The 19,842-nt window shown below is 34.3% G+C and overlaps 1 protein-coding gene across 1 annotated transcript in view; it reads left to right on the forward strand.

Moving 5' to 3' along the window:
* Tom7 (Translocase of outer membrane 7) overlaps positions 1-19,464 on the forward strand; it is a 31,974-nt gene extending 12,510 nt beyond the window's left edge. The window contains exons 2-3 of the mRNA XM_089090065.1: positions 10,218-10,266; positions 19,362-19,464. Coding sequence (XP_088946191.1) covers positions 10,218-10,266; positions 19,362-19,377 — 65 coding nt within the window. The 3' untranslated portion in view covers positions 19,378-19,464. The remainder of the gene's footprint in view (positions 1-10,217; positions 10,267-19,361) is intronic.
* The last annotated feature ends 378 nt before the right edge of the window (positions 19,465-19,842 follow it).

Raw genomic sequence — 19,842 nt, forward strand, 5'->3', positions numbered from 1 at the left:
AAGTAGTAACAGTAACCTTTTTACATTGCATACAGTAAATCTTACTTTGTAAATTCATTTCCATTTATAAGAGACTGAAATTATTAGATAAATTTTCTAAATAATAAAAAAAATTGTTCTTAAAAAAAGGTATTCTATTAAATGGGTTTGATTATAATTGAAGGTAATAAAAGTGAAATTGAACAATCTTATATAAGTAATCCAAATAGATTAGATCCTAATTATGATTATGAAATCGCCTTAACGCAGTGTACTTTATGGTATTCATGGCATAATATTAGTGATAAATTATAAAACAATACATTTGAGTTTAGAAAAAATAAAGATGAACCATGGCTAAATGTTGTGATACCCAATGGTATGTATAATGAAGAGTGTTTCAATTATTTTCTAAGTCATTATTTTAATGCTTCTAGAGAAAATTGCCCAATAAGTGTTTCATCAAATCCTGCAACAATGAGATTCGTTATATTATTAAAAAATAATTATGCATTTAAATTTAATAGTAACTTAAGTATTATTTTAGGATTTGAAAATGATGTTAAATTATCATATAAAATTATTGAAGGTACAAAAGTTCCAAATATTAAAAGAAATGTTGATAAAATTTAAGTCTATTGTTCATTAGTTGATAGTTCAATCGTTAATGGAGCTAGATCTGATGTTTGCACCTAATACTGAACCAGGTTGTTTAATTGTAGAAATTCCTAAAGAAAGACAATATCTCTTAATAAATCGAAAAGAGTTTATTAATTCTTTGAAAATGACAATTACAGATCAATTAGGTAGACTTAACGATTTTAATGGTGAGAATTTTGGTTATGTATTGGATTTGAAAAACGCTTAATGAAATTAAAAAAGTTTTAGTTAATGATATTCTCTTATAAAATTTTTACTATAATAAATGTTTATTAATAAAAAACAATTGCTATACACAAGACAATACGGTAGTGGTATTGGTAGTTTCTTTAAGAATATAGATAACTCCGAATTATTCAAAACTTCCCTGAAAAATATAAAAGATGGAGCTTTATCAGTGTATAATAATATGATTAAACCTTGATTAGAGTTAGTAAAAAATAGAGGTATTGACTATGGTAAAGAATTCATCAATTTAAATAGAAAAGAATTAGATGATGTATTTAAAAATAAAAAATAGACGAGAGAAGCTATTGGAAATAATAAAAGGTATATAGATAGAAGAGGTCGAGATCTCTTAAATACGTTGATTACAGGTAAGAGATTAACAACTTAAAAATGAAAAATTATTTAATAAATTTCTTCTCTATATAAATGGAGGTTGTTAATGAAGTTGTTGCTCCTTATTGGCAAATATTTGAAAAGCCTATTGTTGATGATTTGACAACGAAATATGAATTTAAAGAAATTAGAGAAACAAATGTTAATGTTTCAAAATTAGATAATTATTAATTGACAATAAAAGATTTAGAATCTTGGATCCTTCCTAGTGATAGCTATCTTCATGCAAAAATAAAAATATTGCGAGAGGATGGAAAGAATATGGATGCTGTAGATAAGGCTACTTTAACAAACAATGGGTTTAATCTGTTTAAAAATGCTGAATATAACATTAATGGTAAAACAATTGAATCTATTGATTATGTTGGTATATCGACAACCGTTAAAAATCTATTAGAATTTTCTGATTCGAGAAGCGCAGCAACAAATATGTTTTGGTATAAAGATAAAACGCAAACAAATGATTCATTTACAGAAGAATGTAAGTTTGTAAGTACTTCTACAACTGCAAAAGCAGGTGAAAGTCCAACAATTAAAACAAACAAAAATGATAAATTTATTAGTGGTTTATTAAAAAGATATAATAAAACAAAAGAAAGTCATGTAGTTAGTAGGCATTTACCATTGTCAAGGTTATTTTGATTTTGTCAAGACGTTGATCGCGTATTTAGAGGTATTACAAATAAAATTGAATTGAAAAATAACAGTAACAATATTATGATTATAAAAAAGGGTTCTCAAAATTTTTAAGTAGATATAATAGATTTATCTTGGATTCTACCAGCATTAAATCCTAGTTTATCCAATAGAAATGAGTTAGAAGGTAAATTAGTTAAAAAGAGTTCATTTGAATTAAGATGGGAAGCGTGTAATACTTATAAAAGTGATAATAGAAATGACAAGAATTGACATGGAGAGTCGTCAGTGAAAGATGCAATACAACTAAAATTGTTGTAGTATTACAGAAAACAGAAAAAAATAGTAATTCTTTACAAAATAATATGGTATTTGATCATATGAATATTGAAAAAGTGAGAGTGAATGGCTATAAATATCCACACGAAGATTTAAAATGTGATTTTAGTAATGATAATGAAGATTATTCTAATGCTTATCAAAGATTTTTACATTTAGGATACAAACATCGAAACGTTGATAGTGGAACTATTGTTAGCTATAATGACTTTAAAACAGTATATCCATTATTTTGTTTTGACGTTTCAAAACATGAACCTAATATTTATGCATCTGGATCAAATGTTGATATAGAAATTAAACTTTTGTTAGATCAAGAGCCTGCTGATTCATACAACATTTACTGCGTTATATTTCAGAAAGAAAAGCAAACATGGATGTCATTGATAATAAATTATATGTTAATCTATAAATTATTTTCGATTCAGAAAATTTGTTTAATAAAATAATTTATAGATTAATGGAGAAACTTTTAAGAGAAATGGAAGTGGAAAATAAATGCAATCGAACCGTTAAGAAAGAAGACTTAGACATTGGAATAGAATACACAGTTAAAGCAAAGAAAAACGTAGTAACTAAATACGGTAATAAACTTGTTATTATTATTAATTTTGAGGGTGAAGTGGTTGATATCTTTGCACCAAAACGATTTGATTCTAAAGCAGTTCATTTTGAAAAGAAATTAAAAAAATTAGAAAAAGATAAAGGTATGATTTTAAAGGTTATTGAAAGACAAGGGAAAGATAATAATAATTATCTAGATATTGATATTTAACCTAATTAGTAGTATATCGAACTATCTAATAAATATTAAAATATTACATTTTATCAGTAGTATAAGAAGAATGGAATATTTTTTCAAATTACATTACAAATTCTTATTTCAGAAGAACTTTATAGTTGTTAAATCTCATGATGGAAATTGTTAAAATCTTTGGAATTTTCATTTAAAATGGGCTGAATTCAATTGAAAAGGGGGTAAATTTAATTAATTAATGATGTGGTCCAGCTCCTGTATATCTTATACTACTCCTGTTTCACCCCACATCAACTGTTTGGTTTTGGGGGAATCATATTGATTTTTGTATTTAAATTTTTGTTAAAGTTAATTAAATATACCACTATTACTATCAAAAATGACTAATAATTATCAAATTTGATCAGAGCTAGACTAATAGAAACTTCAGGAGCAAATTTAGAGCATGACTTATCTCAAGGGAGGATTTTTTTTTGAATTGCAACCCCTGTCACAACTTGAAAAATTCCTTAATTCTGGGTGATTAATGAAAACTTCAGGAACAAATTTAGAGCATGAATTATCTCAAGGGAAGATTTTTTAATCCCCCCCACAACTTGAAAAATTCCTTAGGTCTAGTTTAATGACTTTAATGGTTATCAAATTTGATCAGAGCTAGATTAATGGAAACTTCAGGAGCGAATTTAAAGCATGGATTATCTCAGGGGAAGAATTTTAAATCTCCCCCCCCCCCATAACTTGAAAAATTCCTTAATTCTAGTTTAATGACCAATGATTATCAAAGTTGATCAGAGCTAAATTAATGGAAACTTCAGGAGCAAATTTAGAGCATGAATTATCTCAAGGGAAGATTATTTGAATCCCCCCCCCCCGCAACTTAAAAATTTCTTAATTCTAGTTTAATGACTCTAAGGATTATCAAATTTGATCAGAGCTAGATAAATGAAAACTTAGTGAACACGTCTAGAGCATGAATAATCTCAAGGGAATATTTTTTCGAATTCCCCCCCCCGCCCTCCACCACTCAAAAACCCCTTAATTCTAATTTAATTGCTCTAATGTTTATGAAATTTGAACATTTCTATCTTTCAATTTCTAATAAGTTATTTCTGCTTTGTCTACTCTTGTTTTCTTCCTGTATTTGAACCACAGCCATATGCCAACTCATAAGAGCTATTACTTTTAGGTAACACTGAGACCATTCCACAAATTCTCAAATACCTTTTGAAATTTACATTAATTATTAAAAATTAGCATAAATTACTGTACTTTAAAACTTTATAGATAACAGTAGTTTATGTGTAGTTCAATATTATCACTGCTATTCTACATAAATGACCAAATTTATTCCACTATCCAATTAAATCAATATCTAGTTATATATGGAATTTTCCACACCTTTCCTAGCTAGATTTTAAAGTGATTTCTGATCTTCTTGGAGGCAAGAACCAGGTCAAAAATTAGTGGAAAGTTACAGTGCCAAGAGCCATGTGCCTTCAACTGGTAAAAGCTACCAAGTGGGATTGCTTATATGTAAATAGTATGTTACTGTATTCTGTCTAAATGCTAAAAAGTGATATTGCTTTGAGGTTCAAGTTCTTGATAACCCAGGAAAAGCCATCTATAGCCTATGGAAAATTTGGGATAACCATGATTTTGCAAAGCAACTCTGTCCAGAACCCCCTTCATACATAAAACTGCCCTAACAAGTTTTTGGGTTTTCTAGCAAATATTTGAATTTTCCTTATAATTTTGCTTACTTAGTAGCAAAAATACTATTGAATGGTGATTATTTCAAAATTGTTTCTGCAATCAGAATATACATTACAAGGGGGTTAAGCTTTACAATTAAAAACAGCTATATTATACATGCTGAAAGAAATTGAGTTTTAGCTATATATAATTCTATTGTTCTTTCATTTTTTCTAATGGAACGATATTTAGTTAATTATAAGTAAGGTTCTGTTAAGCAAAAGTACACTAAAAAAGGTGATCACAAGTTTTTTCATTGTAAATTTTTTTAGTATCCCAATTTTAGGGTTAGGCTCTAGAGATTTTGGCCCCCTCTGAACAGCCATACTTTGATTTTGTAATATGAAGGAGGAGGGGTGGTGATAACTTTTAATTACAGTACACATTACAAGTGTAATTAACTTATATGTATTTGATTCATTTTGCTCAGGATGTCTCCCCATGTACATGTGTAGAGATTGAGTTTGGGAGAGGGGAAGTCTTATGAACAACAGTTGTCTTCTTCCTATATTTTTTGAAAATAACATATTTTATTGTATATAGTAATCTGCAGAATTTGTGTCAGTTTTAAAATACCATTAGCATCAAAATAAAAGTATTTTTGTTCCCTGGACACATCTTTGGTCTATTAAAACTTAAAAACTGTGATTTGCAAGATTTTTCTTTTGGTATGTCAAAAGTATGAAGTTTTTATGGTGGTACCACATTTTCGTTTGTTTTGTTATGCTGAACTGTGAATCTGAATAAGTAACATTGATTAGTTAATTTTGAGAATGCTTTTCATCCATAAAAATTCATACATTAGCAATCTGTTGACTCCCAAAGAAAGCTACATCTTCAAAGGCAAGCTATGCATTTGCAAGTAATATGCATATGATTGTCTAGTTTCCACTTAACAAATTCAAAAAATCTGGTTTCTTTCTCAATGTCCTTTGTACTTAAAGATCTGTCTCAAGTCTTATAAACTTGATTTAGAGATTTTTTTTGTTTCCCTCTCTCAGTTTCATGGCTGTAATAATTAAAGGCGATAAGGATGGCAATCAGGTTATCAGCCCTGTGTTTTGCTACAGTATCCTCTATCATAATGTTTCCATGGGAAAGAAGTTACCAGAACATATTTGGGTAGCAATAGCTTATATCAGGTAATAGACCAACTAACCTGCTAGAAGAATAACCAAATGCCATCCCTACTAGATTTGACAACCACTAACAACCCAGGATTGTTAGTGAACACTTAGTACCTCCATCCTATTGGTGCCAGTGACCACGTCTGCATCTGCCATGACTTGCTGCTTAGTGAACGAAAAAACAATTGCACTAAACAAACTTACATCAGCTACAGCAAAATCAGGGAGATAATACAGGCAGTAGAATGGGACCAAGTGATTGCTGAGGGAGGCATTGAGCTAACCTGGCAAAATTTTAAGAACACTGCGGCAATCTCAGAGGACATGTACTTCATGTTAATTTGTGAAGGCACCAACAACACTGCCACACCTGAAGTGGCCTATTAAAAGGGCTATGAACCATACAAAGAAGGCTTTTTCAAAATATAAGAAATCCAAATGCACACACCACTGGGATTGTTTATCAAGAGCAAGGAATAAACTGAGGCAACTTACTCAACACTTCATAGCTGACTATTAAAATAACTTGGCATTGAACATCAAAGACAACCCAAAGAGGTTCTAGAGATATGTATCTGCTAAAGATAAGAGTAGACAAACTATGCCATAGCTGACTATTAAAATAACTTGGCATTGAACATCAAAGACAACCCAAAGAGGTTCTAGAGATATGTATCTGCTAAAGATAAGAGTAGACAAACTATGCCATTCCTTCTCAACCCTGAATGAAAAAAGCTAGAAGATCCAGATGACATTACAAATTTGCTGAACAACACATTTGCATCCAATTTCTCAGTGGACCCCACTGACAAGCCACCATGCCCTGCCCCCAGGGTGGTCAAGCACCCAATGCCAACAATTTACATCACAATGGACAAGATTAAGAAAAGGCCGGACCCCAAACAAGCTAAAGGCCCCAATGGTATACAACCCAGGCTCATAAAAGAACTTGCAGATATATTAGCCGAGCCGCTCTATTTACTAGTTAAGCTGTCTCTTCAGACTATTATCTTACCTGCAGATTAGCGGACAACCATAATTACTCTGACATTAAAGAAAGGATCTAGAACCCAGCCTGAGAACTATTGACCTATTAGCCTGACCTCAGTTGTGGTCAAACTTATTGAAGGGATAGTCAATGATGCAATCATAGCACATATGACCATGAAAGGCCTTCTTTTTGGTGGTCAGCATGGCTTCAGGAAAGGCATGTCTATTGAAACAAATCTAATACTAGCTTTTGAATCTGTAACTGATCTGCTGGAGTAGGGTTTTCCAGTTGACATGTTAATACTGGATCAGGCTAATTCCTTTGATAAAATTTCTCACTGCTACCTGATGATCAAGCTGTAAGTATATCAGATAGACAATCACGTTGACAAGTGGATTCACAGCTTCTTATCCAACAGAATCCAGAGTTGTGCTATCCCCCAAGGGACCAAACTAGGCCCAACAATGTTTAACTCCTATGTAAATGACACTCCTGAGGTGGTCAAGAATGGCTTGGAACTATATGCAGACGACTCCAAACTCTTTGGTCCAGCAGCCTCTACAGAAAATTGCTCTTCTCTGCAAAAAGATCTCAAGAACCTTTGTCTGTGGGCAACAACCTACACTTTCAGAGTGCTGAGGAAGAGTGTGATTCTGGGGTATTAATTGACAATAAGCTTAAATTTCATAGTCACTGTCAGAACCAAGCAGCTAAGGCAAACAAGGTCCTTGGTTTGATCAAGCGTTCAGTAAAAAGTTGCCTACCAAAAGTTGTCAAGAAGCTTTACACAACCCTTGTTTGTCCCCATTTTGAGTTTGGCATGCCAGTTACCAACCCACACTTTAAGTGTGACATGGAGATACTTGAGGAGGTCCAGTGTAGAGCAACCAAGCTCCCTTTTGCCAAATAACAAATCAAACAAAAAAACAAAAAATTAGCCGCAAGGGAATCCCATAAAACTGCATCAAAAATTTAGCAGAAAGCATGAGAAGTACAACTCTTTGCCTATCGTGTTGTTCCACTGTGGAATTCACTCAGCAAATCTATTGTGTTGGCCAGATCAGTTGATAGCTTCAAGATTAATGTTGACCATGATTGGAGTGGCAAGTCATTGAAGACGCAGTGGGACAAATCAGTATCATCGAGCAGGGTCTATTAGGTCCCACCTGCTCTCTTTAGCCCCCAAATACGCCTGGCCGCCAATATATATAGTGACACCCAATGAGGAAATCAAACTGTTCTCTATATATGAAAATATTGATGATCCACTCATAAACTGTGATATGAAACTGTGTTTACTGTCCTGTTGTTATGAAATGTGTTGATTGTCCTATATATATGTAAATAGTGATGTTCCACACATGAACTGTGACATGAAGATTATCAAGTCAACATTACCTGGCGACAGCTACTGGATCTTCAACCTTAGTCACTAGAAGATGTGATTTAAGGTAGTTTAAGGTAACATCCATAATCATCCAAAGATTCATTCACTTCTTAAGAAAAGTCAGAAATGTCACATTATAGCCAGTACCTGTAGGGATCTCATACCTGTTGACTTTTGCTAAACCAGCTTGGGATGTACTGCTGCCTATCCATGTACATACATAGAAGATAAGTTTGCTATGTTTGTGGCACAAATTAGAGCAAGTAATTGGTGGATTGTTTAAAATATCAGCATTCAGGGGACATATTGTAAAAATATTGCAATTCTGGAAGACAGGAAACCCTCTTCCTTGTACACTAGACTTAAAATCAAACACAAGTATCATTCAATGTTTTTGTAGACTACTGTGTTTTTTTGCATATGTGTATGCTAATGAACTTGAATTTTGTTAGAGATCATCTTGTTTCTTTTAAAGTTAGGGCCAGTTTTGAAAAATGACCAAACTTGGAAATTGTTTGTATTCACCATAGGAACAGGAATTTCAATAAGAGAGCTTAAAAACACTTCTTCTATACAGGGGCGTCCTGAGGGGGGGGGGGGCGGGGGGGCCCATCTTTTTTGACATTCGGTACAATTTTAGCCGAAGGCGAAAATTTCGGTAGAAGTTTTGCAAAATCGGCCGAAATTTAACAAAATTCGCTACTTCTGCAGAAAACTCGGCATAAATAATGCAAGGCTTCGATAAAATATACAAAGATCGCCCCCCCCCCCAAATAAAACGAGCCTCGGGACGCCCCTGCTTCTACAAATGTAGTCATGCATAAAATTTGTAATTTGGCTTGTTAGTGAACAATGAGTATCACCATATTAAAAGTTATCAGGATCAGATATTACCTTTTTAAATTCTACCCTCAAACCCATCCTATCCCACATCACAGAAAATTAGCTTCCTTCATCCTTTTTTGGAATTTCAGGTTAATTTTGTTGCACAATTCTTAATTTGCTACAATTTGAGTCATTAGTAACAAGTTTCTTGTTGTCTCTTGGTGTTGTTGACTGTCTTTGGAAACACTATCAAATTTATTAATAAAAAGAGACTTTAATTTTGCTTTTAGAATTAGAGGTAGACCTTTATTGTTTCTTTATTGCATGAACTGCCACCTACCTTCACTATATCTGTGAAAGATTTCAAATTGTTTGGTGATGTGTTTCTCTGGAAAGAGATGTAAAAGATGGTGATCTAATTACTTTATTTTTAGTTTGTCATTCTACTTAAAGATTTATCATAAAATGGGGATTGCTTGAATCCTTGTCTCTGTTTTCTTGAAAACAGAAAAAAGCCATCATTCCTGATCACTGGTCATTTACTCTATTCTCTTGGTAATTTTGATGCAATAGGCCTATCCCTTTTTTTGGGTAGAATTCACATGCGTTTTTTTTTTCTTGGGAAGTAGACAAGTTAGGTGAATGGAATTTTCAGGAACAAAATTAGGGCCAAATTTGCTTAGTGCAGGTGTTTTTAAGCTTTAGTTTCAACCCCCTTCCTGTTTCCAAGGCTTAGAAAATAACATAAAAGACAAGTCTAAGCCTAAATAAACTCGTGGAAAAAATATGGTCTTCCATAATTTGTTTGAGCCTACTTTCCTTTCACTCTAGGTTTGGAAACCACTTTGCCCAAACACTTCGTTTGGGCATTATTGTGCTTTAAATCTATTTCTGAAAGCTTTGTCAAAGTCCATCAGTGGTCAGTGCCCTTTTTACTTGCACACATAGGATAAAAGTAAAGCATTTTGCAATACACTGCTTTCTTGTAGGACTAAATGATGCATTTTAAAGTACTGCAGATGTCAAATTGAACGATATTTAATCCTCCCCCTTACAAAAAAAATATATCTGACCACCCCTGAACACCAGAACTGCTTATACCTGGGACTTGTGATATGCAATGAAATTTATACTTTTTTTTAGGGTTCAGGAAAGGTGCTGAGCCAGGAATGCCTCCTCTGTCTGTAATGAGGTATTTATTTCTCAATATTTGCATTTCATTTAATTCTGGAAGCTTGTCTTAGTCTTTTAAAGCTCTTTAGATTGTGGGTCACCAACTTTGTGTTTGATTTGTTCTTGTTGATATTTTAGGCCTGTTTCTGCCAGCTCAGATAGTACCAACAGCTTTACATTAGTTGGAAGAAATAAACACTGACTAGTAAAAATTTGCAACCCTAACTCCCAGAGACATAAAATTAGGTAAGCAATTCGAAAACGGGATCTTTAAATGCAAACAAAATTTAAGTATTTCAGACTCTAAAACAAGCATACAACCACATGAAATCTTTAAAACACAAAATCTTTCCATAGTTCTTTCTTAAATGAAGAAATTTCCAAGTTTTAATTTTGTTTTTCAAGTTTTGAAATCCACCAATTTTTTTTTTTTGTCAGAACAGTGGCAAAACGCCTACAATTTTTCTTCTTCTTTTTTTTTGGGGGGGGGGGTAAAGTACCTTTGCTTGTCCTTTTTTTCTATTAACAACCAACAATTTTTTTTGTAGTTGTGTACTTAAAGCACTATGGACAAAAAACAATCAAATTGACAATAGTCAATGGTCATATCTTTTCATAAACCTGGGTTGATCTAACCAAGCTTGAGTCATACAATGCTTCAAGAAATTACTTGAGTTTTATTAACAAACAATTGTTAATTTCATAAAAAATGAAAAGTTTAGCTAATTAGTTGCAAACCCTGGCATGCTTAGCTTTTGGTGTCCTGATGATTTCAATTATTATGCTACAAGATATTTTGAATGATATTTTGAGGTAGCTTGTTGGATGAAAATTTTTTCTCTTCCCTTTATAATTTTGGAATTTAGTGTTTGTTTCGACACAAGTAGGTGCTGAGTTACAGAGGATATTTTGAAATTAGTTCGTAGAAATTGAGCTTGAAAGTGAAAAGGCTTTGGTTGGCAGTTGGGGTTATGCAATTATGGGAGATAAACTGGCTGAAGGGGTATTCTTTCAGAGCTGGGATGTTTTTATTTTGATTCAGTTCTAGGTGAGTGATGGTGAAGAAAGCTTTGAAATTTTTTTGGGTATATTTCTATATTTTTTGGGTATTGTTTTGTTCATAGATGTTCTCCAGGTGTCACTACATAGGGCTATGCCACATGGTTCGATGGCATGGCGCGCTCATTTTGCCTGGGTAAGGAAATTTAAGCACCGAAACCTGTATAGGCAATGAGTGTTCCTCTGAGGATCCCTGATATGTGGTGATTACTTGGGGAATATTAAATTTTGTAGACTTAAGGTGCTATGGCTTGGTTTTGGGATAATGAGTTACATTTTATTAATGCTGATTTTGCTCTATTTTGGACTTGATTTTCGGACTATTGGGTTGAATATACTGTTTTGTCCTAGGTGATTGGATGGATGAGTAAGGTTCAAGTGCTGTTCAAGTGCTCATTTATCTCAGTTACTAAATTAGGAAGACAGTTTTTTTTTTTTTTTTTTTTTTTTTTTTTTTTTCCAAGTGACTTATGTCCCATCCATCCTTGAAGGTCGTTTTGGCGCCTCTTCTTTAACCAGTTCATTGATATGCCTCCTGTAGGTCCTTCTGTTGTCGGTCAGGCGGAGGAGTTGTGGCAGGTTGTAGGGTGAGAAATTTTCTTTACATCTCTTTGGAGGGCGACTTCTGGGGCGAGAACCGTGTACTCGTCCAACGAAGGCTATCTTCGGGAGACGAGTGCTAGCCATGCGTTGGGTATGTCCAAGCCATTTGAGTTGTTGTAGTTTTATTTTGTCCACTATTGTGAATTTGACTTTCAGATTATGGAGAAGCTTGGAGTTGGAGATTTTGTTGTGGTAGTTGATACCAGCGATGCGTCGTAGGGTTTTCGTTTCAGAGGCAGCTATGCAACATTGATCGTCTGTTTTAAGCAACCAGGATTCACAGGCATAGATGGCGATCGGAATAATAAGGGAGTAGAAGAGTATCGTTTTGAGAATTGTTGTTAAATTCTTATTCCTGCAAATCGGCATCAGAGCTTTAAAACTGGAGCGCAAGTGTCAGGCGTCTCTTGATGTCTTTGAGTTAGTTATTATCCGAAGTAAGTAAGCTCCCAGGTAGGTGAAGTCTTCCACCCGCTCAATGGTATCTCCACCAAGCTGAAGGCTGAGATTTACCTGTGAATCGAGCTTGCGTGAGCAGCGCATGGATTTCGTTCTTGAGGTGTTGATGGCCATCCCGAAGAGGTTGGTAGACGAGTGAACGCTGTTAGCTTGGGATTGTAGATCTTGAAGGGACTCGGCTATTAGGTCTATGTCATTGGCATATGCTAGTTTGTCTATCACCACTCCTCTGACAAGGGTGCCGGTTGGGTTGACTATGAGTGAAAGGGCTGCAGATAGGAAGAGATTGAACAGCTCCGGTGATAGCAGGCAACCTTGGAGCACTGTGGTAGAGGTTTTGAAGCTCTCGGTAAGTCCTTCTCTAGTCATGACGCGGCTTCTGAACTTCTTATACATGTCTTTGATCAGCGAGATCAGGTTGGATGGGATGCCAAAGTGAAGAAGGATGTGCCATAGACCTTCTCTCCATATGTCGAAAGCTTGTTTAAAGTCTTAGTTGTCGCAAACAGCTTTAGAGCCTTTCCTTAGCAGGGGAACTATCGTGGCTTCATACTAGGGTTAGGGGAAGTGACCTTTTTCCCAAGGAGCTGTGGTAATTTTGTGGTAAAGGTCAAGGAGTGGTTCGCAGTTTACTTTCAGTAGTTCAGGCTGGATTCAATCGGGGCCGGCAGCTTTGTTTTTTCTCAAGTCTGATAGCTGCTTCTATTTCAGAGCAAAGAGGGGGAGGACTTGGGTGTGTAGAGGTTACGGGGAAGCTGTCGAGAATTGTTGGGTCTGGGTGGATGGCCAAATTCAGTTTATTTTTAAAATAGTTTTTCCATCGAGAGCGGACCCCATCTATGGATTGTATTTGGTTTCTATGTTCGTCGAGAAGGAACACGCTTTGATGTCCTTCTTATTGGCCAGTTCCCGCACTCTTCTATACATGAAGTGGGGGTCTCCTTTTTTGAAGGCCGATTCACATTGATCGCACTTTTCTTTAATAAAAGCGCGATAAGCACGTCTGATGGTTTTCTCTACAGCCTGTTTGAGTTGCTTGTATTGGTCCCTTTTTTCTTTATCTTGCTTGTTCGTGAGTTGGCACTTGTCGTCGCAGAGGGAGATGATCTCGTCTGTTATCCAAGGTTTATGATTGTTTTTTTTTTTGACCCAGTGTGGTATGAGCGACATCACATAAGATATTTGTGCTGCTAGTCACCAGGTTGTCGATATCTTCCTTAGACAGGATAGGTGGAGAGCTCGACGTGAGCTCCGAATTTTTTTCGGATAGATTGGTGATGTAGGTCATACGTGTATTCTCGTCTTTCAGGAGATCTACCCGAAATTTGGGTGTTTTCTTAGACAACTTTGATGCTGTTTTAAGTCTTTTGAAGCTAGAAATGACAAGCCAGTGGTCGCTGTCAAAGTCGCCACCAGCTAGCGTGACCGTGTTTAGGACAGACGTTCTCCAACGTCTAGACATGAGGATTTAGTCTATTAAGTTTTTAGTTTTTCCATCTGGTGAGGTCCAGGATGTCTTACGGCGAGGTCTGTGCTTGAACAGTGTGTTTGTAATGACTAAATCGCTGTCTCTGCAGAATTCGATAAGCTATTCTCCTCTTCTGTTCATTTTTCCATGTCCAAATTTGCCCATTACATCTTCTTGTCCTGTGTGGTTGTTTCCAACAATGGCGTTGAAGTCACCAATGACAAGGATTATTTCCTTTTTAGGGACAGAATCGACTAGACTTTGAAGCTGGAGATAGAAGTTTTCAGACTCTTCGTTGTCTCTGCTGGAATCCGGAGCGTATACTTGGATAATTGTGAGGTTGGTGGATGAACCTTTCAGGCGGATCATGATGGTTCGTTCCGTGAGGAGGGTTACGGTGATTAAGGTTTTTCTGGCTTTATTAGACCGTAGGAAACCTACACCTTGTCGATGTTTGCCATCATTACGTCCCGAGAGTAGAAGGGTGACATATCCATGTTTCTCATCACCAATGACTGGAAGATGGGTTTCGGCTAGATCAATAACGTCCCAGCTGTATCGTTTTATCTCTCTTAGGAATAGGTCTATTTTTCCTTGTTTAGCGAGGGTTCTAGTGTTGAGGGTACCTATTGACATAGTTATTTTTGGAGAAATAATGGCCTTCAGGGTTGGAGTTGTCAACGTAGATATATACGCGCGATTCGCGGTCGTCGAATCGTCGGCTGCCCCGGACGCGGTAGCACTGGTTCTCATATTTGATCTCTTGTTCATATTCATCGTTAAAATTAAAGAACGGCTTTCTTGGCTGGCTTCGGGACAGCGGTAAGCCACTCCTCTCTGTCCCTAGCAGGGGCCGACTGTATCTATTACCGATAGTGCACCCTTTTGGTGTCCTGCAACACCAGCAATTTAACCCATTGCTGGGGGAAGGTTTGTGACTGACGGGAAGCATCCATACGCCGATGGGCCCTGCCCAGTTTACATCAGAGGGGCCATCCTCCTCCTCCGTCTGAATTTATGGCCCCCAAATGAGGGTGCTCCAGCTATGTTTCAAGACCCCCTAGAGACTAGGTCTCCCCATGGTCCGCGCCTCACTACCCATGAGGTAACCTGCATATCTGCAGGGCGTTCCCCTATTCGCCTCCCCTACAGACCGTAACCCTGATCCAGGTTTTAACCTGATTATGGATAATTATTTGGGGAGGTTATTTTGTTTTTGATTGATAGATTGGTCTTACGGTTAATGGAAATGGGCTTGACTTTTGGATATGGTTCGGATTTTGTTTGGTATGTCGTTATGGTTTTACTGCTTGATATTTTAATGATTAACACGAATAAGAGTAACATTCACGGCGATCTACCGGATATTGGTAAGTGTACCGGTCGTTGTTTTCTTTGCCGAGATTATTTCACCCCTCAAGCTATCGTACAGAGCACTTTATATAATAAAAGTTTCAATGTTTATTTCTGGGTAATGTAAATTGTAAAATAACTAATATTATTTGTCTATTAGAATGTAAAATCTGTGGCTTACAATATGTGAGAGAAAGTATTAACAATACGTATGATAGATTTTCGGGACACAAAAGCACAATTAACAGGAAAAAAACTAATAGCTATCTAGTACAACACTGTAATAATGGTACCTGCTCTTAAACTAATTTAACTATTAAGATTTTAGAAAATTTGGATTTAAATATTTTAACTAAAGAAGAGAAAATATAAAATTACGTAAACGTCAAGATTAATTGATCCTTGTCCTAGGTACTGGTTATCCTTTCAGGTTGAATGATCGAGTGCTAAATATGGAGACATGTCTAATGTTGTTGTTAATTGTATAAATGGTTTAATGGACCGTCCTTTTTTTAATCATCCCATTAAACGTAAAAATCGATCAAGAGGGCATAGGAAAAATAATAGAAAAAAGAATATAGATTTAAATATCTATTTCAAGGATTTGTGCCAGCTATTTGGGTCTAATGGTATGGCGAGTATAATAAAATGCTTAAATAAGTTATCAAAAAATAATTTAAAGCTGGAATCCAGCAATAGGAAAGGCAATTTTGACCATTTTCTAGATTTAGACATTAATGTTACACCTAATAATGCATTAATTTTTAAAATTAACAATAAAATATATGATTTTAATTTTCAAATAGTTAGTTTCCGATTTCCTTAAAGTAATATACATTCGAATATAACATATTCATCGTATTTTTCCCAACTGTTTAGATATGCGAGAATTTCTACTAAATACATTGATTTTAAAAGTAGAAGTCAAACACTTAGCCATAAATTAATCGTAAGAGTTTTTTCCACCAATAAACTAGCTTGGCAATTTACAAAACTTAGTTTCCAATATAATCAACTTTTAAATAAGTATAATAAAAAATGATCAAGATATTTTGAATGATATTTTGAGGTAGCTTGTTGGAGCTACCTCATTTTTTCTTTTCCCTTTATAATTTTGGAATTTAGTGTTTATTTCGACACAAGCAGGTGCTGAGTTACGGAGAATAGTTTGAAATTAATTCGTAGAAATTGAGCTTGAAAGTGAAAAGGCTTTGGTTGACAGTTGGGGTTATGCAATTATGGGAGATATACTGGCTGAAGAGTTATTCTTTCAGAGTTGGGATGTTTTTACTTTGATTCACTTCTAGGTGAGCGATGGTGAAGGAAGCTTTGAAAAAATTTTTGGGTATATTTTTATATTTTTGGGTATTGTATTGTTCATAGATATTCCCCAGATGTCACTACATAGGGGTAGGCCATATGGTTCTATGGCATGGCGCGCTCATTTTGCCTGGGTAAGGAAATTTAAGCGCTGAAACCTGTATAGGCAATGAGTTTTCCTCTGAGAAGCCCTGCTATGCGGTGATTACATGGGGAATATTAGTTTTTGTATACTTAATGTATTACGACTTGGTTTTGGGTCATTGCCATACACTTATTAATGCTGATTTTGCTCTATTTTGGACTTGATTTTCGGACTATTGGGCTGGATGTACTGTTTTGTCCTAGGTGATTAGATGGATGAGTAAGGTTTTAAGTCCAACATTGTTCAAGTGCTCATTTATCTCAGTTACTAAATTAGGAAAACTTTTTTTTTAGGACAGTAGTAACATGCCGTTAGGTTGTCATTCAACCAACAAATTTGTCTACTTGATCAACTAAGGGCACCAAAGAGGTTTTTTCAACTAAAGTTGATTTAATCATGTTTGATTCAGATAAGGCTAGATAATTTACTCGAATTGTGTGAACCAACAATTGTTTTTCACCTCTTCAGGTTTTTTTTATCTTCACCTATTTGTGAATCTGAATTATTTGGAGTCCCCCAAGGCTCTGTATTTGATTTTCTTGTTTATATCAATAATTTTCATTAAGCTCTCTGAGACTCATGCTTGGATATTCTTTGCTTTCTCCAGTATTCTTGATTGGTAATCAGGTAACATTGTACTAAATATATAACATTTTTATTAATGTTAAAAAAAATAATGTCAAATTCGATAAATATATCAAAGTAAATACTTTTCAAAGCCTTTTTCTAGCATCCTTCAAAGCTATTGTTCTTTGGTTTGCTTATAAAAATTCAAAAATCATGTGAAAGCAATTCGGGTCTTTACAAGCAATAGAGATTTAAAATATTTTCTCCTTTCCACAACTGGATTGCCACAAAAATTGCCCATTAAATCTGCATTTGTTTATCTAGATATTTGTCTTGTTTCTCAGCAACTACATTTAGTTGAATGATTTTCAACATGGTGTCACAGTATCAAAACGGTCTCTTTATTTTAAGACCTAAATTTGTTTCTTCTTTCATCAGATGTTAGACAAAGAGAAAACATATAGGCTATACTGACTGGTCTTGTTCTGAGATCTAAATTTGATCCAATGCTTACTATTGCTTGATCCTGGGATGTACACACAGATCTAGTGGATAAATTTGTGTTATTATGAACAACAAAGAAAGACATTAAAATCTGCCCTTTATTTGCTCATAAATGTATAACTTTTATTTGTTTCTTTGGTAGATATTTAATATAATATATATTTTTTTTTCACACTTCATGGGAAAGGTGGAATAATTATGTATTCTCGTGATTTATATTACCGTGTCTAGGTAATTAGGTCTGGTATTTACTAGGTCTAGTATTTTGAGTCTTTCTCTTCTTAGGCCTTCATCTTTTGGGGAGATGATGAACTTCTGCTTGTTGTTGTCCATAACAACAAAGAATTTCACTGTTATTGAAGTAACAGTAAATAACAGGGAAATAATAACAATAAGAGTGAATAGAATTTGCATTTGAAATGTCAGTGCATTTTCTTAGTTGTCTACTTGGTATACCAAGGAGAGGAAAAAAATGTTCCTAAAAAACAATGATGGTCAACAGCGACATCATTTTCATCTGTAAGGGTTCATTAAAAATTTTGAGTCACCATTTTTAGTTTGCTTGCAGAAACGCAATTGTTGCAAATAGTTTTTTTCAGGACAGTGGAAACATGCCTTTGGGTTGTCTTTTATTGACCAATAAGTTTTTTTTAGTTTTCTACTTTTTTTTTAGATTTCTGTGGTTGAGAAAAGGGAGTAAGTGCATTTTGACAAAAAACAAATATTAATAGCTTGACATCCAAATAAAATAGGAGTGAAAAGATTAGAACAGCCAATAGAGCTTGCTTGATTGAAGTAAGAGTCTTGTCAATCAAAATTTTACAAAAAAATATCATATACCTTTGAGAGTACTGTAGATGTCCGGTAATTTTTGAAATCTCACTGTTTGCAGTTGAATTGGTCATTTTTTTGTGATTTACTACATAATCCTTGCAGACTTCACAACCCTTTCATGACGAGTATAGTAGTTGAATTTTTTATAGCCTTACATGCCTTTTTCTGAGGACTGGGAAACAAAAATTCGTCTGCTGCCCCCCCCCCCAAACTAAAAAGATGTCAGATAACAATTATGGAATACTGCAAATGACCTGTAGTTTTCAAATTCTTGTTGATTTCTGTTGAACTGTTAACTTTATGATTTACTGTATAATTCAAAGCACATTCCATGACATAGATGTATATTCAACCCTTTCATGAAGACTTGAAAAAAAAATATTTACATTATTTTAGAAAAGCTAAAAATTGACCAGGTCAATTAATTCTACAAAACGAAAAGTATATAAAAGTGGAAATGAATATTACATGTTTTTTTTTATTATATTGTGCCAATCATTGGTGGATTTGTTCTGTATTTGGATAATTTTAAACATGTTTTTAATTGATTTGGGTTATAAATAATTTGATACCAAACAAATCAGTCAATTTTGTTTATCACTTAGAAATGATATGAAATTTTTAACGAAATCAGTATTTCTTTAGCAGTTTTTCAAATAGATTTACTAACTGCATATACTCCTTAGATTGATTAGAGGTTGATTTGGATATTTTATTCTTTATTTCTGTCTTTATTCTTTATATTGTATAAATTATATTCTTTTTTTATATTCTATTATTCTTCAGCTTACTTTTTTTTCAGCTTACTTTGGGGATGAATCAACTAAAGCCTAGCAGAGACGTCTGACAAAACTGTGTAGTCATTTTTGTTACGGAATGAATTTTAATAAAGTTCTTTGCCAGAATTAGCCAATCCACATGTATACAAGGGTAGAGACTTTTTTAAACCAAAAAATGGTTGATTTAATTACATTATTAGAATTAATTACATCCATAATTAGTTTCTATGTATGAACAGAACACTATCACAATGATAAGGTTTTAAGAAATCGCAAAAACAACATAAAAGAAGGGAACGTATTTAAATTAACATTGAAAGAATAAAGGATAAAGCGAACAAAATAATGGAAACAAGTAACCATATAGGCTATTTTTATGTAAAAAAGAGAAAAAAGACAGAAAAAATACAATGCAAAGAATTCAAATAAAGTATGTGCAACAAAGACATAACTGCAAAAACAGTTGAGAAGCAGAATTAAAATATGAAAACAGAATCAAACAGT

This window comes from Artemia sp. Qi Xiang Cuo, chromosome 6 (genome assembly GCF_049724085.1).
Source record: "Artemia sp. Qi Xiang Cuo chromosome 6, ASM4972408v1, whole genome shotgun sequence".
NCBI classification, from domain to species: Eukaryota; Metazoa; Arthropoda; class Branchiopoda; order Anostraca; family Artemiidae; genus Artemia; species Artemia sp. Qi Xiang Cuo.